Genomic DNA, 23,595 nt, shown 5'->3' with positions numbered 1-23,595 from the left:
AATTTTGTGTAACATGCTTGCACATGTCTGTTTATTCCTTCTGCTGTACACATTGCCCTGACTTGAAACAGTCAGTTGCTGTAATTATCTCAAAAAGACACACAAAGACCTAATTAAAGCCCTTTCCAAACAAAGATTAAAACCAGCAAGAGCAATTAGACTAGATAAAGCAGATATATAGAGAGGGAAGGTGAGAAAGGTCTGTAAAGGTTTGAACATTTCTGTAATAATATAACTTTGTGTAACATTCTTGCACATGTATTTATTTATTCTGTGTACACACTGCCCTGACGTATTGCAATAATCTCTCACAATATAGGGACACAAAAAGACCTAATTACAGCCTTTGCCAAAAAAAATACTAAAACCATCAAGAGCAATCAATAAACAAGGAGAGAGAGGAGAGGTGAGAAAGGTCTGTGAAGGTGTGAACACTTTCTATAATATTATAACTGTGTAACATACTTGCACATCACAAATACATTATTATTGCTATATCTGCCTTTGGGAAAGTGAACTCAGGACCTTGCATTTGATCACTAATAATAATATTATATGATGAACTTCTATGTCTGAAAATTTTACCCTCCCCCCAACCTTATTCAGATTTGCTCCACATATGGTCACATTCTAGAACAGCTGGTGGCACGTGTGCCGGTGAATGTTTCCCTCTTTCCACTTATCCTAATTCATTTTCTGAGGCACATAGTCTTCTATCTGTACCCTTTTTTTAATTTCTATGTCTGGAATTGGAGTAGCCAGAACTGAATTTTTAGGAGGGCTCAAGGTTAACATGGGTGGGCAGTAGACATACAGATCTAGGCCCTACTAGTTGCACTCTTATTGATAAATTATGCCTTAGCATGCACCCTACAATGGATTTCTGAGTAGTTTGCATCAGCCATCATGCATAAGTGACATTTTAAAATATTTTAATTCTATTACTTCAAGCACTTACCAACATTAAAAATGCTTTATTAATCTAATTTAATTTATTTTATATTTATTGCAGTTTATAAATATATAATATCATGTAAAAAGTAAACAAAGAACACTTCAGAAACATCAGATCCAATCATGTAATAAAACAAACATCGATATATTCTTTTATGAATCCTCTTTCCAAAAATGCTTAAAACTACAAGAAAGCAGGAATAATTATAATAAATAGCGGGTTAACAGTGCGCTCCGGCGGAGTGCACTGTTAACCCGTGTTTTCAACGCGTTTTCGACGTGCTATTACCCCTTACTGAATAAGGGGTAAAGCTAGTGTGTCGAAAATGCGCATCCAACCCTCCTGAAACTAATAGCGCCCGCAACATGCAAATGCATGTTGATGGCCCTATTAGTTATTCCCCCGCGATTCAGTAAGTAAAATGTGCAGCCAAAGGTAGGCGTTAATTTCTGCTGGCACCGGGAAAGTGTACAGAAAAGCAGTAAAAACTGCTTTTCTATACACCCGCCAAAAAGTCCCAAAAGTAAAAAAAAAAAAAAAAAAAAAAAAAATTTAAAATCAGCTCACGGCTCACGGGTTGAAAATCGGACGCTCAATTTTGCCGGCGTCCAGTTTCCGAACCTGTGGCTGTCAGTGGATTTGAGAACCGACGCCGGCAAAATTGAGCGTCTGCTGTCAAACCCGCTGTCAGCCGCCGCTCCTGTCAAAAAAGAGATGCTAGGGACGCGCTAGTGTCCCTAGCGCCTTTTTACACCGCGGGCCCTCATTTGAATACTGAATCGTGCGCACAGGAGAGCGGAAGCTTGCCCGCAACTTTTACTGTATTGGCCTGTTTGTGACGTAACATAAAACCTGCAGAATAAATAAATAAATAGCTAGAGCCTTAACATACCATAATAACAGTAACTCTCAGGACTCAAACCGCAGCAGCCTTATCTATGAAAAGGCAGCAAGGCAAACATTACACCAGGCACTAGAACACTAATACACCACCTAATGTGCAAATGGAACAAACCAGACTGCTACAACCTCCTACGGAGAAATTAGATACTAGCCAAAATGCTGCATTTCTGTCACACAAGTGCAACACAGCCAGACCCTTACCTAAGACAGAATAAGGGACTACAAATTAGAAACAAACATGCAGACAAAATTGAAATGGAAAGCCTGAGAAACCAGACTCTGTGAACACTGGAATACTGAAGAAAAAGCAAAATACAAATACATAAAAAATGTACATTCCCAAAGATGACATTTTCTAATAGATGAAAGACAAAATTATTTTTTTTTACCTTTGTTGTCTGATCTTATTTTTCTTATCAGTTGGTTCCAGTCTCTTTTTCCCCCCCTGTCTGTCTTTTCCTTGTTCCTCTTTCAGGGTCTCGTTTATTCTGTCCGTCTTCTTTCCTGCCTCCTTCATACACACACACAGACTCTCTCTCACATGTTCTTCCATACACACACAGGTTCCCACTCCCACACACACACATATAGGCTCTCATTCTTACATGCTCTCTTTCACACAGGCTACCACTCCCACATACACACAGTCTCTCATTCTCACATGCTCTTACACATATGCTCCCATTCCCAAAAACACAACACATGCTCGCTCTCACTTGCAGGCTCCTGCTCCCACTTCCATACATACATACACACACAGGCTCTTACTCTCATATGCAGGCTGCCACTCTCACACAGATGCACAGGCTCCCACTCTTACATTCTTTCTCTCACATGCAGGCTCACACTCCTACATACATAAGTTCTCACTCCCACATGCTGTATCTCTCACACACACCCCTCAGGTAGGCTCTCATTCACATCTGTCCTAGGTAGGCACCCATTCACACCCCCCCAACCCATTCACACACATACACACCCAGACAAGCTACCATTCACACACACACACACACGCATCCCTCCCCAGGCAGGCTACCATCCACATACACACTCACACCCAGGCAGGTTACTATTCATATTCAAACACCCCCACTCCCAGGCAGCCTCCCATTCATATATCCCTACCCCCAGGCAGGCTCCCATTCATGCACCCTCCAACCCTCCACCCCCCCCCCCCCCCCCAGGCAGACTCCCATTCACACCCAGACACACCCAGAGAGGCTCCCATTCACACACATACACATCCAGAGAGGCTACCATTCTCATTCACACACCCCACCCCCAGGCAGGCTACCATTTACACACACACATACATACACACACACACACACCCAGGCAGGTTACCATCACATACATCCAGGCAGGTTGTCATTCACATACACACAAAATACAGGCAGTCTATCCATTGATAGCAAAAACATGAGCCTGTTCTGTTGCTGCTGCTCCTCATGTGCCTGCCCCCGGTATTCAAAACTCACACGGCTAGCACTCCTCTGCTGATCTTGCGATGCACGAGCATGAGAATGGGTGCTTCCAGTGAGGGGTTTTTTTTTCTTTGACTGCCGACCTCCTGATCCTACTCCTCTTCTCGGCTGTTGGTGGGATGGGGTCCACCAGCGGCCTTACAGGCCTGTTCTTGGCTATGGTGGGATGGAGTCCATCAGTGGTCTCGCGGACCTTTTCCTCCTCTCACCCGATATATCCGCTGTGGCCCTCTGACAGGGCCTCTCTTCTTTGGCTGCCAGGCAATGCTGATTGGGTGGGCATGAGCCCAAAGTGGATAGGCCTCGGCCCACCCAGGCCCACTCATGGGTTTGTCACCGATTTAAACATAGTAGTTTTATCAATTAATGAATCCTGTGTTTGAAACTTTAGCATCAGTAGAGCTTAAATTTCTCTTTTGGGAAGTATTTTTGGTTAGCAGTAACCTCAGTGTTTAGTGTAAGTGTCTTCCAGGCCTTAGTAGTGCATGCATATTCCCCATACATGCTTTTAAGAACAGAGTACTATTAAGAACTCATTCCAGTTTCATTTGACTCAGCTGATGGTGCTAGCAATGTTTTTTCCAAAACCTTATTTCAATAAAGCTGAATAGATCTGTCATAACTTAGATTGTGGAAGAGGTTTGTTGTTTGAATTGGAGAGGTCTAAATCTTACAGAAAATATCCTCCACTTTAGTTTTGTTTGACTCGTTAAATTAGGCCTATCAGTTAACCAGGTAGAAAGCATTTACTTCTTATCTGACTGCATTTCATACTCTTACGTTAACTCTGGAGTTCAGCTTCAGAGTAAGGTGAAGGCTTATCAAATATAAGTAATTTCAACTTCAGTAGTTCATCTTTGTTCTATTTCAATTCAAGAAATCTGCAAGGCAGCCACTTGGTTATCTCTCCATACCTTTATCAAACATTATTTTCTCAAAAAGGACTCCCCTTAGAGTAGAAACTCAGCTTGTAAAATGACTGAGGAGACTCGCAAGGGGGTGGCTGAGCGGGAACACACACGCATGCTCAAAAAGATATCTGTGTCTTTCTGGGCTCTGGAAAGCATGTTCTCCATCAGCTCCTTCTGGTGATATCACTTACTTGTGTGACTGATTTGCTCAGGGGCCAAAGGGAGAACATCTGATAAAAGTAAGCAATTCTGCTTTATTTGGAGATTAAGTCTTATAAAAAGTCTTCACAATTCATCTCCTTCAACATAATCAAACAAAGTATTCCAGTTACAAAAAGAATTCTGTTTACATAGATTTCAGATTGTATTTCTTAATGCTATGCTCAGTCAGGACAACAACTTCAAATTAAGGTAAAAGCACATCAAGTCACTGCTACAGCAGCTTCCTTAGCACATTTTCACTCTGCATCCATAGAGGATATCTGCAAGACTGTCATATGATCTTCTATCCATGCCTTCACAAATCTTTACTGCCTAAAGAATGCTTCAAATCACAACCTAGATTCATCATTCTGCTATATTTATATGTGTCGCGAAAAGAAAAGGGGCGGGGGCGATAGTGAGCAGTCAACCGCATCATGGTGGTGCAGTTCCGTGTGCCATGGTGCGTCCACACCACACACTATTGCCCCCATAGCGCCATGGAAAAAGGTGTAGTTATTTCCCACGGTGCTGCCAGCGATAATGTGAAAAACATTATCGCCTGCAGTGCTGCAATAACTCCACCCAAACCCCGCCCACACTGATCCCCTTCCCCTAATTTGAATAATATCGCTGCGATGCCGGCACATCGCACAATAAAGAATGACCCTGTATGACAGCAGTTTTTGCCAAAAAGCTTATTTACTGTAATTAACCCTTCAATTCTTCTCTGAGCAGTAGCATAACATGTGTTGCATATTCTTTGCTGGAGTAAGAAAATAAATACTTGAATGCAATCTTAAACTTGGGAGCCCCCATTTGTGTAGCGATTGTTCTGCTTATCCACGAGAAAGCAAAATTGCTTACCTGTAATAGATGTTCTCCATAGATAGCAGGATAAATCAGTTGCAGAATCCCACCCACCTTCCCTTAGATTTGAAGCTTAGCTTGGTACAAAACGGAGGAGATACACTGAAAAAACAAACAGAATAAATGAAGTATACTTCAAAGAAACAGAAGACAAATAACCCAAAAAATTACGACATGTACTGTACACACTATCCAATAACTCCCACCACTCTGCCCCATTACTAGCACACCAAGCACTAGGTCTCAAAAGACACATGAGATTTGAATTTGGTGCATTAAATAGTTGATGTAAAATTATCCATGCATAATTGATGACATATGCATACTTTGCTTATAAAATTTACAAGTATGCATGTACTTGCAGACCATGCCCTGACGTGTTCCAAACGCCCATTTAGTCCATGCTTACTGGTGCATGCAATCACACGAATACATACATACTTGCAAAGTTTCTAAAATAGCATATATGTTTGTATGTACTACAGTAGAAATGATTGCACTACAAATAGAGTGATTATTACTCACTCCCAAAATTAACTGGACAGATGTTTAAATATGAACCTCTATGCATTTTTTAAAAATTGACCTAGTGCTTGTCAATTCTGGGGACTTCCTGCTGGTGGTAACTCAAGCTGTTTGTTACCATATACCATTTTTATTTTATTGTATATGGAAGGACTTAGCTGGGTTTAGGAACGGTTGCCCTTTGAGCCAGCTTCAGCATGGCATTGCCTTTGTGGTCTTCCTAAGTTTGTTCTATTTCTGTTAAGATTACTAAAATGGAAATTCATTGTTATCTTAGGTCTTACAGAAGAAGCAGCAGGACACAAAGAAGCTGGCATCCTTGTCTTCTCAAAATGAAAAGCGAGTGGCAGACCTAGAACAGAACGTGGACCACATGCGACAACAACTGGCACAACTGCAGAAAAAACTGCGTGAAGAGACAGAGAAAAAGAGAAAGCTGGAGACTGAAATTCAAAGAGATCAACAGCAAATCAAAGTAAGAAGGTTTCTTGTCTCTGCTTGTTCTGCAGGATCTTGCCTTGAGTCCTCACTCTTTCCCAGAAGTTATGAATCAATCATAAATCAGTCCTTTAAACTGTGGAAAAGGCTGAGGGGTAGATTTTAAAAGGTTGCGCGCGGGTGTACATGTGCGCATGCTACCCGGCACACACACATCTATGCCCGATTATATAACATGTGCGCGCAGGCACGCACATGTTATAAAATCCAGGGCCTCGGAGGGAACTTCCCTAAGGCCCTACCCCACTTTCCCTTCCCTTCCCCTGCCCTTTTCATCCTACCTTTTTCTTTTTTTCTTTCTTGTTTCCAAACTTACTTCAGCCCTGGGGCTGAGGTAAGTTACGCGAGCCGGCCAACTGCCGGCGCACGATCCCAAGCACAGCAGCAAATGGCCACTGTGCCTGGTGACTCTGGCCCCGCCCCGCCCTGCCCCCAGACTGCCCACGCTCCCCCTCCCCGCCCCTTTTTGCAAGCCCCCGGGACTTACAGGCGTTCCGGAGCTTTACGCGCGTCGCCGGGCCTTCTTAAAATAGGTTCTGCGCGCGTAACCTTTTTAAAATCCAGCCCTGAGGCTTTACTTTTGGGCAGATTATGGGACTGTGACTCAGACTGGTGTAAATTGCTGCAATCACTGAGAGTTGCCTTCTAATATGGAAAAAAAGTATATCAAGACAGAAGCTGTGTTTTATTACCTGATTTTCTTTTTCAGTAAAATGGTCCCCTTTTTTACTGAAAGGAGAATGCAAAGGGGACCAATTTATTATTTAACTTTAATTTTAAAAATTCTTATTTTTTGCTAAGCCTTCTCCATTGTCTCATGTTCCTATTTTCCATACATTGCATTGCCAGCAGCATAATGCCTGAGTCAGGCATTGATTTTTCGTAGGATTTATGGAAGTCTTCAAATGCTACTGCAAGTTTTACTGATTTTTCTATGCAGGGATTAGTAGATGTTTTCCAACATTTCATTGGTTAGTTTGGGGTTTAGATAAAAGGTCTAATTATGAAAAGAGTCAGATGACTGATGCTTTCAGGAAATGGAGATGGCGATGTTAGAAGCCAGGCAGTTTTTTATTTAAAAAGAAAATCTCAGGGCAAAACAGTCATTCTAGGGTCCTGGCCTTAGTATAACACAACAACAAAAATACCTCCTTCTGGCTTCTGGCCATTTCAGTTATAGCAACAATCTAAGTCCCAGTTTTAATATAAGAAAAAAATAGCAATGTCTCTGGCTCTAGCAGACATCCCTGCGGTCTCTGGCTTCTGAGTCCTGAGGCCTTTATCCAGAGATGATCTCAGAAGTTTGCATAAACAATAAAGATTTTAATTGTCTGTCCACTAGCATAGCAAAGTTAAAAACCATATAATTTCATAGAAGAACTTTCTTTAATAACTCAGGGCTGACTACTTACAAAATACAGCACATGGCCTGGGTCCAATCCCTGGTCCTTATTCCAGTCACATGGCTGGGGCAAGGTCAGGTCGGCACTATTTTCGAAACCAGTGCCGACCTGTCTGGGTGCGAGGGTGCACCCAGCTCCCACGCTGGATCCTTTTAAAGGTTCGAGGGGGATGCGAGAGAGGGGTCGGAGAGGGTAGGAAAGGAGGGGCTGGGCCCCAAACTCTTATTTTATTTTTTTTTCTTTGGGGGAGGGGGGGATCTCTGTCACTTGGAAGTGTGGGGGATAAGGCAGCAGGGGGCCGGGGCCACATTTTCTGTTTTAGCTTTGGGGAGGGGGAAGGGGAAGGAGGGGCCTAGACTGTCTCCATACGGTTCTGTTTTCTTTAATTAACATTTTGGGGGAGTCTGAGCTGCCTTGACTGGCAGCCCCAGATTGAGACAGGAGTCAGCATTGACCCCCACTCTACCTTCCCATTTGCACGCAACTTTTATTTTTTGGGCCAGCGACCCTTTAAGGCAATGGCATTCCAGTGAGGTTGGGGCCGCCATCACCATGTTCTTTTGTCCCGCTCTGTTTGGCCACGAGACAAAAGAACGCACCTTACAGCCACAATGCTATTTCAGGGGAAGGGCCCCACTATCGCGGCAACACCCTCCCCCGTGCGATATTGGGAGCCCTTCTACGAAAAAGCATCGTGGCTTAGTGCATCCAGGGGTTAGTTTGTACCTGAAGCAATGGAGGGTGAAGTGACTTACCCAAGGTCACAAGGAGAGGCAGTGGAATTTTAACCCTGGCTTCCCTGGTACTCAGCCCTGTGTTCTAACTACTAGTCCGCTACTCCACTCTTTCTGTGAAGAAATATTTCCTGACACTGTTCCTGAGTCTACCCCCTTAGAATTTCAGATCATAAGCTCTAGTCCCACAGCTTCCTTTACATCAGAAATGCTTTGATTCCTGTGCATCATTTATACCTTTAAGGTGTTTAAAAGTCTGTATCATATCTCCCCATCCCTTCCCTTCTCCAGGATATACATATTTAGGACCTCTGCTCTCCTCTCGTAAGTTTTCTTTGTGCACACCCCATAGTCTTTCTCTGGACTTCTTCCATCCTGTCTTTATCCTTTTTGAGATACAGTCTCCAGAACTGAGGCCTCACCAAGGTCCTGCACAGGGACGTTATCACTTCCTTTTTCCTGTTGATTTTGCAACTCTCTATGCTGCCTGGGTTCCCTCTGGCCTTAGCTACCTCCTTGTCACATTGCTTCACCACCTTCAGATCATCGGACATTATGACCCCGAGATCTCTCTCCTGGTCTGTCATCCATCTTTAACTCCCCATGCTATATAGTTTTTTAGGATTACCACACTCCAAATTCATGACTCTGCACTTCTTGGCATTGAATCCCAGCTGCCAAACCTCACTCTCTCTGCGCCTTTAGGTGTATCCATTCTGTTGCAGATCTTGGTGTCATCTACAAAAAGACAAATTTACCCACTAATCCCTTCACAATTTTGCTCATAAAGATAGTGAACAGAAACGGTCTCAGAATCAATCTTTGAGTAACTCTACTTATCACCTTTCTCTCTTCAGAGTAGGTTCCATTTACCTGCTGTTGTTTGTCAGTCAGCCAATTTGTAGCCCATTCTACCACTTTGGGACCGACACCCAGGTTTCTAATTTTATTCATGAGCCTCCTATGAGGGACTGTATGAAAAGCCCTGCTGAAATCCAAATAAACCACACTGAGTGCTCTTAATTGATCTAATTTTCTCATCACCCAATAAAAAAGTCAATCAAGTTTGTATGACAGGACCTTCCTAGGTAAAAACATGTTGCCTTGGATCCTGCAACCTACTGGATTGTAGATAGTTTACTATCCTTTCCTTTAGCAGAGTCTCCATTAATATTCCCACCACCGAGGTAAGGTAATTGGCCTGGTAAGGTAAGGTAGTTTCTAACCTCCTGCTTGCTACCACTTTTGTGAAGCAGGATCACGACCACCATTCTCCAATTTTGTGGCACCACTTCGGTCACCCAAAGATCTTTTGAACAGGTCCTTCAGTGGACCCGCCAGTACCTCTCTGAGCTCCTTTAGTATCTTGGGAAGTATCTCATCTGGCCCCACGGCCTTATCCACTTTCAGTGTTGCTAGTTCCACCCAAATGCTCTCTTCTGTAAATGGAGGTATATCAACCTATTCCCATCGATACACATGCCAACCAGCAATGGTTCTTCTCCAAGATTTTCTTTAGTGAACACCGAACTGAAGTATTTGTTTAGTATTTCTGCTATTTCCTCACCCTTCACACCTTGCTCCGTGTTGCCTTTCAATTTTACAATGCCGCCTCGAGCCTTCTTTCTTTCTTTAATATATCTACAAGACAATCATGCACATCCTTTCTGAGACCACTTGCCCATAACCACACAAGCCTTTATAAGCTGTCACAATCCTGGCCACAGTATCAAATGTTTTGCATAAAGAACGAATAAGGTGTTACTTACATTTCTCCATGTCATCAACACTCGATGGAAGTTTACCTGATCTGGGTCTGATGACTCTGCCAAGAGTTTTAATTTTTGGGTACATTTAATTAATTAATGTTTAATGTATTTATTTTTATATACCGACATTTGATCTGAGATATCAGATCGGTTTACATTCAGGTACTGTAGGTATTTCCCTATCCCCAGAGGGCTTACAATCTAGATTTGTACCTGAGGCAAAGGAGGATAAAGTGACTTGCCCAAGGTCACAAGAAGCGACAGCGGGACTCGAACCTTGGTCTCCTGGTTCGTAGCCCACTGCTCTAACCACTAGGCTATTCCTTCTCCCTGTAATTACTGCACCATGTAGAGCTGGTGAGCCATGATCAGCTTGGAACCCTGAAAAAAATTCTTCCAAAACACATCCATCACCTTTGAGTCTTTCCCTGGGAACATATTGGAGTGCTTACAAGTTTGCCTAGCACTCTTTAACACTGATTCCTCCACCATGGAGTGGTGTGGTAATTGGGCCACCCAAAATCCTGGGGTGACCTGCATTCTATATTTCAAGTCCAGCTTCTGGGCCACTGGAAAGCATCACACACACATATCTGCCACATTCTCATCTGAAGGCCCTTTAGAAGTTTGTGAACCAGAATAGTGACAGAGTTTGTTGGGGGTTGAAGAAACTGAAGAAGGCCAAAGTTCTTGGGTCCTTTTCTTTCCTGATACTTATCCAAGAACTTGGAGTAGCAGAGATCATTTGGAGGGGAGGTCAGGAAGAGGATCATATGGAATCCTCATAGAATCTTCCTTGTCTCCTGACCACGGGGGAACTCTAAGCCATGACCCCATTGATGAAGAAGGTCCAAGGCAGAGACCTCCACTGGTCCATAGGAAAAATGTCTGGGAGGATCTCAGAATTGATAGAGCCTACTTCCTCACCTTTCAGTTCATGAAGAGACTCCCCTGCAGGATAAGCATCCACCATCTCATGGTGAAGACTTACTGCTAACACTGGGAATTCTTTCAGTAAAGTATGCACTGGTGTGGAATATGGAGAAGCTCCACTATGTTGGAAAATTTCCTTCATCTTGGACCGGAGAGGTTCTGATTTCAGTCTTTAGGTCCTAAAATAGGCAAATAAATTCTTTATCAGCTCTGATAACTGGACTCCAGTTAGTTGGGGGCCCACTGAGCTATCCTCTTCAAAAACCCAGATTGGTTCATCCTCACTCAGGGCTTCTGGTAAAACTGCAACAGAACTCAGAATCCTTGCCACCCCTGTTGACTGCACTTTGAAATGTGAGATCCATGCTGATGCCATAGACAGCACCTTGTTTGGCTCTGGGTCTGGTTAAGACAGATGGCTCAGTGCCATGAGGATCTTCCGTGCCATGAACGAAGATGGCACCTGGGCTAATGAGACTATGTCCACCTTGGCATCAAGGAAGGGCCTGCTCTGGCAGAGTCCAGTGCAAATGATGCATCTTCAGCTCAGAGGGGGATTACCCCAAAGAGGATCCCCTGTGTCACTTAGTCCCTTTTTGCAGTGCCTCTCCCAATGCTACAGGCTTCTGCATTACACTTAACCTCTGTCCTGAGCGGATCTGGAGGCTGCTGGTGGGAGTGGGGGGCTTCCCATGCTTGTAGGACTGAGGGGGAAGCTTCCTGCCTCAACATCTTGCACTGGGAACCCAATGATGCTTCGCTTTTCAATGAAGAATGGCTTCTTTTCAATGAAGAATGGCACAAGCCCCAAGCTTTGTGCCAAGGCTTGGGGCTCTTACCCACCAGCACCTTCATTTTCCAGATGCAGTAAAGCTGCACCTTCGGAGACATTTGACCATAGCTGTAGAATTTGGAAGAGTTGTGGTCTGAGTCCAGGCATCGATAACATGCAAAGTGTATCCATAATGGACATCCGGCATCAACAGATACAAGCTTTAAACCAGCTTGTTGGCCTTGAGCTTCTCCATGCTCTGACATTTCTTTTTGATGTTTTTTGTATATAAATTATTTTTGTTTTTGTTTTACATCTAAAATTATTTAGATCTTAACCTGTAAATATTTTCAAGAAACAATGAGGCAGTAAATGAATCCATAAGGCTAAATAAAAGATGAAAAAAATTTGAGATTGAGACATGCCATACGAAGAAAGACTCTCAAGCTCACAAAGCAGTGCACATGCACAGAAAATCCTGCACATGCTCAGTAAAGTCTTTACTGAGTTTTCACAGCTAAGATCAAGTCTGCATTGTCTGATGGCAGTACCCATACATAATGGCTATTCATGCCTGCTTATCAATGCAGAATAGCCCTTTTTTAAAAATTGCCACCCCCCCCCCCAACCTTCCTTTATGCAGAGAAAAGAGTTGGCCCCAGGGGCTGAACTAGGCTGGGCTTAGTAATGTACATGCAGATATATGTACAAGCATCTCAAGCTCTAACCCAAATTCTTTATTGTTATGTTATAATTACCTCCTGCCTTTAACTTTCTTCCAGCTATTTAGCTTCCCAAGTTTTTACTCCTTGTTAAATGTAACTTTGCCTTATTCACCTCTCTTGTTAATTACTTTTATTTATTGCTTCAGTTATACCCTTGTTCTATGTAAACCAATCCGATATGGTTATTACTATGAAGGTCGGTATAAAAAAGTGTTAAATAAATAAATAAATAAATAAATATTTCATTTAGCCCTCTAGGTGCTTATAATTTGTTATTTTTCCTGATGTTTTCTGGAGGGTTTTTGTTAGTAATCTATTTTGTATATCTGTGGTTCACAAATTTTGGTATACAGTATTCTTTGTTGTAAATTTAAAATCTGCATAACTAAACCAAAAAAGTAACAGCTGGAATGTTCTGTTTCTTCTTGTTTCCTAGGAACTACAGTTAAAGACTGAGCAACAGCAAAAGATTCTGAAACTGAAAAATGAGGAGATTGCATCAATTAGAAGGCGGAAGAGTACTGTTAGCATGCTGGACCAGTTGCAGGTATAATTAAATTCTTTAGCAAGCTATCAGGGTATTAATAACATATGTAATACTTGATGATATGTAATGCTTCCTGTTGTGCTCACTGGCTCTGTAGTAATCATGCAAATGTAGAATTTGTAGAAAAAAGTTTTAAACAATGTATTCAAATTATAGTAATTTCTAAAAGAATCTGAACCTAATAAATTCCTCATTACACTGGGTGTTCATAAATGCTAGCTTGATCTATTTCAAAGCAATAGCAGCAAATCTATGGCTCAATAATTAATTGTCCAGTAAACGCAACTGGCCAAAAATGCATTTTCAATCTTTTTACAAATATAACCACATCCTTAGTTGAACTGTGTCAAAGTTTATTTTATTTTTAATCAATAGAATAAAATGAACATTAAAAATGTTTTTACAACATAGCAGCAATGCTATTCCAATAAGGTAACATTTCAAGCTCAATGCTTTATCTTGAGTGGGGGGGAGTATGGGATTTTTAAAAATTATTATTTCTGCTTTTTTTCCCCTAGAAGACATCTTAAACATAGTGACTAGATGGTGAAAGACTACAAGACCCCAAACCCATCCAGATGAGGCTACAGCAATTTTGTAATAAACTAAAGATGTAGGAAGGTTGCTTATTGGTTACTTTAGTTTATTTCAATATTGCTGTAGCAGCATCTGGATGGGTTTGGTGTCGAACATAAGTAAGTTGTAGCTTCTCATCATCCAGTCAAGCATGGAGCAACTGGGTGTGCAAATAGTGCAGTTGCTCAGGGTAGCACACCTGAGAGGTGGCAGTGATGAAAGTGAGGAAGGGGGCCCACGAAAGGAAGAAGGGAGAGGCCCATGCGGCCACTAGTGGACCTGATCCCACTGGCAGTGGAAGAAAGGAGAGGCTCTGCGGCCACTGGTGGACCTTATCCCATCAGCAGCAGAAGAAGGGAAAGACCATGCTTGACATAACCAAACCTGGAAAGAGAAGAAGAGGTAGCCCATTCTGCAGCTCCTCATATGCCAGCCCTGAGGTATTCAAAACTCATGAGACTAGCACTTCTCATCTCGTGCATCGCGAGATGAGCATAGAGAAAGCATAGAGAAAGTTTTGAATACTTGCAGGGTCAGCATATGATGAGAAACCGCAGAACAGGATCCTACAGTTGCGGAATGACTCCTGCCCTCCTCCTCCAAAAAATTGAGGTATGGGGTGGCAGCAGCAGAGAAGTAAAAGATGCCCTGGGGACAGTGCCTGTGTAAGGAAGGGGCATTTCTAAATTTGTGTGTGTGTCTGTGTGTGGGATTGGGAATCTGTTTAGGTTATGTGTATTTATATGTGAAAGGGAGCATGTCTAGGTTGGGTGTGTATGAATGAGAGCCTGCCTAGGTTGTGTGTGTGTGTGAATGGGAGTCTGCTAGGGAGTGTGTGTGTGTGTGTGTGTGTGTGTGTGAATGGGAGTCTGCTAGGGTGTATGTGTCTGAATGGGAGCCCGCCTAAGTTATGTTTGTGTGTGTGTGTAAATGGGAGCCTGCCCAGGTTATGTTTGTGTGTAAGAGCCTGCCTAGGATGAGGGTGTGGGTGTACATATGTGTAAATGGGAGCCTGCCTATGTTGTGTGTGTGAATTGGGAGCCTAACTAGGGTGCGTGTGTGTGAATTGAATCTTGCCTAGGTTGTTTGTGTGTGTGTGAATGGGAGCCTTGTATGAAGAAAATTTGTGCCACCTTCATTATTCGAGTACAAATTCAGAGTGACTGGAATTCAAAAGTTTTCTGGTTTGAGGAGAGGGAGATTTTTCCATCCTTATTGGTTTTAATTAATGGATATTTGATTTGTCTGCTATTTTGAAATATTTTATTGCTATTTGGAAAAATGTTAAAACTTTATATATACGAGTTCTTAATTATTGGATTTATTCTATTTGTCAGTTATTTGGCAATATTCTTTTTACTAGTATGGTTTATTATGATTGATTTATATTTCTTGATTTTATTGTTTAATGATTTATGAGGACTGGTGATGTATTGTTTTTCCATTGCTAAACTGCATACAGAATCTGGCTTGGTTCAGTTTCCAGTTCGGTTTCTTCTACATATTTATATTTTTCTCCTAGGACAAGCAGGAGTTAGTCCTCACATGTGGGTGACATCATCAGATGGAGCCCGGAATGGAAAACTTTTGTCAAAGTTTCTAGAAACTTCTAGAAACTTTGACTGGCAGACTGAGCATGCCCAGCCCGCTGCTATGCACGAGTGGTCCCTCTTCATCTCTTCTTTTCCGCAGTGCAGTAGCCTTGCGGTTGTGAAGCTCCAAACCCTTGCAACATTTTTTGAGTGTTTTCGGGGTTTTTCTTTTCTGCGTCGGGTCCCCCTTCGCATTCGGTTCCTGGTAGGTATCCTTGGCTTTTGCCTTCGCTATTTGCAGTCAATTCCCGATTCCCACTTCTGGGTCCCCATCAATCATCAACTGCCTGCCGGCCTCTTTTTCAATGGCTGTGTCAGGTTTTTGACCGTGCCCCCAGTGCCCGCGGACCATGTCTATCACAGATCTGCATGAGGTATATGTATCCTCTGCCTGGGGGCCTCGCACAACGTCCGAGGGTGTTGTTTGTGTGATTAAATGACCTCCATAGGGCGTCGTACTCGCCTGGACAAAATGGAGAAGCTTTTTGGCTCTCCAAAACCCTCCACTTCGGCGTCGGTATCCTCCACGCCTAAGGACCGCAGGGAACCATCCTCGTCTCTTCCTCTGGTGGTCCTGCTCTGCAGTACCCCTAAGGATCGCAGAGAGGGAGATCGATCCTCAGTGGCCTCTCCCCTCCCCCTAACCTCAGGGTCGTCATCATCCTCTGCGCCTGGGAAAGACCAGGCCAAGCGTTGAAACCCAGGAAGCATCGACACCGGTCACCGTCCCGACACAATTCCGGTTCCAGAGCGGCATTGGCGGCCACCGAGCCACCATCAAAATGGCACCGGCCACTGGAGGCCCCATCCTCCGGTGCCCTCAGTAGCACAAGGCGTTCCCCACCGGCAACAGTGCTCAATGCCGTGCTCCCTCATGATTCCTCCGAGGGTGTGCCAGCGACGCCTCGTCCCCCTCCATCAGTCCTCACCACTCAGGACTTTCAGGAGGAGTTGGACCACAGGGTGCAATCGGCGATGCTCAAATTGCTTCAGAGTGTCGAGCTGCTGGCACCACCAGCCCCCATACCGGTGCTCAAGCCTCCGCCTTCCAATCTCGTGCCCCTGTTAGAGCATCTGAACATCCTTCTTGGTGCTCTACTGACGCAACCAGTGCCCAAGAGTCCCCCGATGCCTCCTTGCCCACCTATGCCCTTCACCAGAGCAATCCCGATTCCTGGGTCCGAGGAGGAGGATGAGGCCGCGGGGACCGGGTGCCCATGCCCATGGTTCCCCAGGTTGCCACTGGTTCCCCTGATGTACCACGGCCGATCTCCCCCTCGATGCCTGAGGGCCCATTGATGCTGACAGTGCCTCCACGGGCCTCCGTGCCCTTGGGGCCCAGGCCTGGTGCTCCTCCCGGTCCCCCCCCCTCAGCGCCTGGACCCTAGTGAGGAGGAGGGCCCCTATGACACGTGGGGCGATGACTCCTTGGATGCATCATCTGAGTTCTCCGACGACCCCCTCTCGGAGCCTCCCCCTCTGGAGGAACGGTGTTGCTCCCCGCCAGAGGACCTATCTTTCTCCAACTTTGTGAAAGTAATAGCAGAAGCCATTCCCTTCCAGCTCCTGTTGGAGGAGGACTCCTGTCATAAGATGTTGGAGGTCCTCCAGTTCATTGATGCTCCAAAAGAGGTCGTGACAGTGCTGGTCCACAACATCTTTAATGAGCTCCTCCTTCGTATGTGGGAACACCTGGTGTCAGTGGCCCCGGTGAACAGGAAAGCTGATGCGACTTAACTGGTTCAACAGGCAGTGGGCTTTGAACAGTGGCACTTACCCCACCAGTCTGCGGTGATGGAGTCCACACTCAAAAAGGCCAGATGCTCCTGGACACATGCTTTTGCCCCTCCAGGACACGAACACAGGTTGCTCAATGGCAATGGGTGAAAGATGTTTCAGGGGGCAATGCTGGTGGCCTGTATTGTGGACTACCAGCTGTATATGACGCAATATGACCGCAACTTGTGGAAGCAGGTTCAAGATTTTGCGGAGGGCCTTCCCCAGCAACAGCAGGAGTCCCTTACGGCCCTCGCAACACTGGGCCTTGGATGCAGGTAGACATGAGGTCAGGTTGCCCTATGATGTTTTTGAAACTGCAGCCCACCTAGCCGCCAGGGGCATTGGTGCCAGATGGTTGGCTTGGCTCAGAGCATCCGTCCTCTGACCAGAGGTGCAGGACCGGCTTGTAGACTTTCCCTACCCAGGAGAGAACCTGTTCGGGGTCAAGGTGAAAGAGGTCATGGCGCAAATGAAGGATCAGCATGATACTCTTCAGCAACTGTCTGCCAGCACCTCTGAAGGCCCTTCTGCGGCCAGGAAGTCTTCCAGGCCAGGCTCTTGCAAGCCCTTCTACCGACCGAGGAAATACTTCCCTCCAGCTGCCCGCACTTGGCCCCCTCGGCCCAGTCCCAGAGGCTGTGGCCGACAGCAGCGGTATTGAGGACCCAACCAGCCCCCCAACAGGCCCTGTCCACCGGCGAGGGAGCATGAGCCAAATGCCAGTTCCCATGGTGGCCGATCCCCCAGTCGGTGGCAGGCTCCTTTACTTCACCCGCCGCTGGGAAGCGATCACTTCAGACTGTTGGGTCCTCTCCATTGTCCACCAGGGCTACTGCCTGAACTTCAGCAGGCTCCCAGAGACTGCTCCCCCATGTCCATCATGGGATTCGTCCGCCCATCAGGTCGTCCTCCAGTCAGAACTTTCCGCCCTTCTAGCAGCTGGCGCGGTAGAACCGGTTCCCCAGGAACAGTGGGGGCACGGCTTCTATTCGAGGTACTTTCTCATTCCGAAGAGGAACGGAGGCTTGCGCTCCATTCTCGACCTCAGGGCGTTAAACCGTTTTCTCATAAGAGAAAAATTCAAGATTGTCTCTCTTGGCTCGCTGACTCCACTCCTCTGAAGAGCAGATTGGCTCTGCTCCCTCGACTTGAAAGAGGCTTACGCCCATATTGCAATTGTCCCCAGCCACAGGAAGTACCTCCTTCTTTCTGGTGGGGATGGCACATTTTCAATGCAAAGTGCTGCCCTTTGGGTTGGCATCAGCCCCACGTGTCTTCACGAAATGCTTGGCAGTGGTGGCTGTCTACCTCAGGCGTCGCTTGGTCCACGTCTTTCCATACCTAGACGACTGGCTGATCTGGAACAATTCATACTCCGGAGCCATGAATGCTCTAGCCTTGACGGTCAACACCTTACAGACTCTGGGATTTGTTACCAACTTCCCAAGCCACGCCTCAATCCATCTCCAAGGCTGGAGTTTATCGGTGCCAGGTTGGATACCGCACAAGCAAAAGCTTTTCAGCTCAGGAATCGAGCGATCGCCCTCTCTTCACTGGCTACCCTCATGCGCAACAAAGCGACCGTACCAGCCCGTCTGCTGCTCCACCTGCTGGGCCATAGGGCGGCCTAGGTCCGTGTGACCCCCTTGGCCCGCCTCCGCATGAGGGACCTGCAGTGGGCCTTGTGTCAATGGCGGCAGACATCCCAGGATCAGGAAGCACCAGTGAAGGTCACAGACCCTCTCCATGTTTCCCTAGCCTGGTGGGCAGCCCTGTCCAATCTGGAAATAGGACTCCCATTCCAGCCGCTCCATCCCAGGTAACCCTCACCACGAAGCCTCGCCTCGGGGGTAGGGGGCCCACACGGACGGCCTACATACTCAAGGCTTTTGGACTGTGGCCGAGTCCCATGCCAGATACATTTTCTGGAGTTGCGGGCAATCCAGTACACCCTGTGGGCCTTCCAGGACAGGCTCTCCTCCAAGGTCGTCCTCATCAGAATGGACAGCCAGGTGGCGATGTGGTACATCAACAAGCAGGGAGGCACAGGCTCCTTTCCCCTCTGCCAGGAAGCGTTGCAGGTCTGGGATTGGGCCCTCTCCAAGGGGATGTATCTGCGGGCCACATAGCTGCCAGGCCACCTAAACACGTTGGCAGACGGCCTCAGCCGGTCCTTCCAGCCACAAGAGTGGATCTTGAACCTGGCAGTAGCAGCCAGCCTATTCCATCACTGGGGCACGCTGAACATGGACCTGTTAGCCTCTCCCCACAATCACAAGGTGAGCATTTTCTGCTCCCTGATTCCGGGGAAGGACCGTCCTGCCTGAGACTCATTTTCCCTTCACTGGGGACAAGGCCTCATGTACGCGTACCCCCCAGTTCCGCTCCCTCGAAGACTCTGATGAAGCTGGGACGGGGGGACCATGATCCTAGTGGCACCCTCCTGGCCAAGGCAGGTGTGGTTTCCTCTGCTCCAGGACCTGTCCATGATCGCACCTCTCCCACTGGGGATGGCCCCCAACCTCCTATTGCAGAACCAGAGCACCTTGCACCACCCGAACCTCCGGGCCCTGACCCTCACGGTGTGGATGTTGAGCACATGATCCTCCAGCCCCTGCAGCTCTCCTAGGACAGCAGGATGTTAGTCCTCAGGAATCCTGCCCGCCTCCCCATGATGTTGGGTTCACCTTCGTTTTGTTGTTTTACTTTTTCGATCGTATTTTGATATTTTACAAGACTGAAGGGGGCTCCATCTGATGATGCCACCCACATGTGAGGACTAACATCCTGCTGTCCTAGGAGAACACCTGTACAGGTAAGCAACTCTGTTTTCTTCCAGTTGCCCTCTACTCTACAGGTGTTGTTATTTCCCTTGTGGCGAGCACAACATGTTGTGCACTGCAGCCACAGGACTGACCTAAGACTGAATCCCTGGTCAAACTCCTATGGGAGTGGATACCAGGAGGGTAGTCTTGAGAGTCTTCTCCTTCCTCAGAAAGGATATCTCTTTCGACCCCTCCCATATTAGAAATCCCCTTTGTGAGGAAGCCACTGGGGCTCCATCCCTTGCAGGTGTGTCGCCAAACTGGAGCCTCGATTCTTTTGAATCTGTGCATCTCCATGTAGGCCAGGACCGGGGGACAGCTGCGGTAGTCATTGGACTGTTTTTGCTGTGTTCCCTCCGTTGATTGCTGTGGTGTCCTACCCCAACTGAGGATGGCTGCAAATGGCAGATTGGTCACTTCTGAACCTCAGCGATCAGTGACTGTAACTCACCTCTCACCTGGAGAGTTAAAAGGTTTTTCGGGATTGTGAGGCCCTGATTCCTGTTGCTTTCTTGTCCCTTCAGAAGGGAAGATATAACTGGGTTTCCAGGGAGATCCTTATGGGTCCCCCTCTGGACGCTTGGTTGTCCACCCCTACAAGGGTTGTCCCTCGTTCTCCATTTCCTGGAGAAGGGATGTCACTGCTTCTGACTGGCAGTTGTTCTCAGTTCCTCGCGAGATCTGAGAGCTGGTCAGGCCGGAGCGCTATTCTTAGGTCATCCTAAGGCAAAGCAGGTTTAGTTTGCAAGGGAGCCATTCCTGATTCGTTCTCTCCATTGTACTAGTAGTCTCCTCTTCGAGATAGCTCCCTGATGAAGATTAGGGGTTTCTCCTGACTAGGAGTCACCTTTGATACCTGCTGAGCTCAATGGGCGTTTTTTGTGGAGGATCACTATTGCCAGTCATTCTCACCTGCGGGACTCTACCTCAGTGAGTAGGGTTCTAGCATATCTAATTGGCAAGTATGCCTTTTAACCTATCACCATATCCATGGCTGAGGGAGTTGGGGGACAAGGGATCCTGCCAAAGAGGTGCTACTCTTTGGTTATAGTGGCGTGCAAGCTATACATCCTCATTTTAGGGATAACCCTGTCTGTGGACAGGGAAGTCCTGGTTCATGCAATGGTTGTTCCATTTATTGGACCATGTGCTTCCTTGAGGGAAGTATATATAATCATGGTGGAAATATTAATACCTAAGCCAGGTTCTGGGGCAGTCTGTTCCGAGATCACACTGACACTGCCCTGGTAACCTCAGGGTTTCCAAGCCAGTGTAGAAATCCTGTTCGACAGGGTGTTGCACTTGCAGCACCCCGGCTTCCTGTCTCTTGATGGAGTTTTTCGGGATTTCTTCCCTGGAGGATTTGCTCTGTTTCAGCTGTTCCAAGCAGGCTGGGAGCTCTATCTCAGTGAGTAATTCCCTACTGGAATCAGCAGTGAGTTATTTGCTTGGGGTTGAGATGTACAATCTAGCGACTTGCTCTTGCCCCCTACAGTCCGGCGATCTACCTCCTTTGTTCTTTGCTCCTTCTGACTTCCAGTTGGAATGTGGAGGGGAGGGGAAAAAAGCTAGGGCATTCATTGTATATCTTAGTGTATGCCTGCATGGAAAGATATACCACTTTTTTCCCTATATTTTTGACAGGTTCTGGCCAGTACTGCCTTTAGCTTTTCTTACTTCACTAGGTTGCCCAAATTGCCTTCCTGTTTACCTGAACTATCCTGTAGACAGGATGGATAGCCCTGCCCTTGAAAGGGTGCAGTGTGGGTGAGCTGCAGGTCTAAGTTTGGGCTAGGGATCCCATTCAGGGATTGGCTTTCATCCCCTATACCTCTTGATGCTGTCCTGCATGGTCAGCTGTGTCTGGTACTTTGGCATGTAGGGTCTGTCACAGGGTCTGACGATTCTTCCAAGTGTTGCTTGGGTTTTTCTGCCCAATGTCCTATCAGCCAAACATAAATGCACTTCTGCAGATGCATTCTGTCCTTCAGATACCAGTAGATCGCAGTTTCTTTCTGGAGAGCTCTCAGGCCCCGGTTGGGTTTTTGGTTGTCTTGTAACACTGAAGGAAACTATGAGGCCTTCATCCAAGAGTCCTTCCCTTGTTTTCATCTCTAGTCTTTTTCCTGTTTCCAGGTGGTTCTAGACCTACTGTTGTCAGTGTTTTCTGATCCAAAACCCTGCTTGTAATGTTTTCCATGATGCAGAGTATTTTTTGCTAGCACTTGCATCACTCCCCTGCCTTATTGCTTGTGTCTGTCTGTTCCATGGTTTTCTTTTTGTAGAGCCCAACTCCTTTCCTGCCTAGACCCTTTTATGGGTCGGCTGCCTCACAGAAAAAAAGGAGAGAGGTGGTGCTTTCAGCTTGGGAATCACCCATGGGTGAGGACTTCCATCCTGCTTGTCCTCTGAGAAAGCAGAGTAGCTTACCTGTAACAGGTGGTGTTCGAGGACAGCAGGATGTTAGTCCTCATGAAATCCACCTGCCTCCCCTGGGAGTTGGTTTCTCCTTGTATGAGCTATATCATGGACTGAGGGACTCTGCCTAGGGGGCAGAGTGATAATTTCAGCTGCATATGCTCAGTAGGGCATGTTTGTAAGTTCTAGAATCTTTGAGATCAGAGTTCTGGACTGAGGCTCCATCCGATGATATCCCCCATGTATGAGAACAAACATCCTGCTATCCTCAGAGAACACATGTTACAGATAAGCAACTCTGCTTTCTACCCTTATCATAAGGATTGGGGTAACTGCACAGATTACCCTCTTAAGAAACCTGGGGTGACCTTCATGGCGTGGTAGATATTACCATGAGTGTTACTATGTTACTAAGTAGGGATTTATAGCAGCATGGTTTGTTTTGCTTTCTTAATAGACGGTGTTTTAGGGCCTGGTGTAATATTTGAAGTGTTGCTTTTTCATAGATAGGGTTGTTCCTGTTTAAGTGTTGACAGATAGCACTGTTTTGGTATGAGAAATTTGTTTTCATTCAGTTAACTCAAGCCTAGACAAGGGCCAAACTCACACCTAACACATGTTACACTAGGCCTAATACCATTTGAGTTCCAAGTGTTTTTTTCAGCAGTGCATGTTTTTCTGTACATAAGAACATAGAACATAAGATATGCCATACTGGGTCAGACCAAGGGTCCATCAAGCCCAGTATCCTGTTTCCAACAGTGGCTAATCCAAGTCACAAGTACCTGGCAAGTACCCAAACATTAGATAGATCACAAGCTTTCTTTCACATTGCTTATTAATTACCGTCATAGCAGTTTATGAATTTATCCTCTAGGAACTTATCCAAACCTTTTTTAAACCCAGTTACCCTAACTGCTGTAACCACATCCTTTGGCAATGAATTCCAGAACTTAACTATGCGCCGAGTGAACAAGAATTTTCTTCAATTTGTTTTAAGTGAGCTACTTGCTAACTTCATGGAGTGCCCCCTGGTCCTTCTATTATCTGAGAGAGTAAATAATTTACATTAACTTTTCAAGTCCTTTCATGATTTGTAGACTTCTATCATATCCCCCTCGGTCATCTCTTTTCCAAACTGAACAGCCCTAACTTCTTTAGCCTTTTCTCAAAGG

The 23,595-nt window shown here is 45.9% G+C and overlaps 1 protein-coding gene across 4 annotated transcripts in view; it reads left to right on the top strand.

Annotated features, from left to right (window-relative positions):
* Nucleotides 1-23,595, top strand: part of KIF27 (kinesin family member 27) — a 342,610-nt gene that overhangs the window by 153,989 nt on the left and 165,026 nt on the right. For all 4 annotated transcript variants that reach the window (XM_029616875.1, XM_029616884.1, XM_029616868.1 and 1 more), the window contains exons 11-12: nt 6,127-6,324; nt 13,120-13,230. In XM_029616875.1, coding sequence (XP_029472735.1) covers nt 6,127-6,324; nt 13,120-13,230 — 309 coding nt within the window. The remainder of the gene's footprint in view (nt 1-6,126; nt 6,325-13,119; nt 13,231-23,595) is intronic.

This window comes from Rhinatrema bivittatum, chromosome 1 (assembly GCF_901001135.1).
Source record: "Rhinatrema bivittatum chromosome 1, aRhiBiv1.1, whole genome shotgun sequence".
Taxonomy (NCBI): Eukaryota; Metazoa; Chordata; class Amphibia; order Gymnophiona; family Rhinatrematidae; genus Rhinatrema; species Rhinatrema bivittatum.
This window is presented reverse-complemented; position numbering and strand designations above follow the sequence as displayed.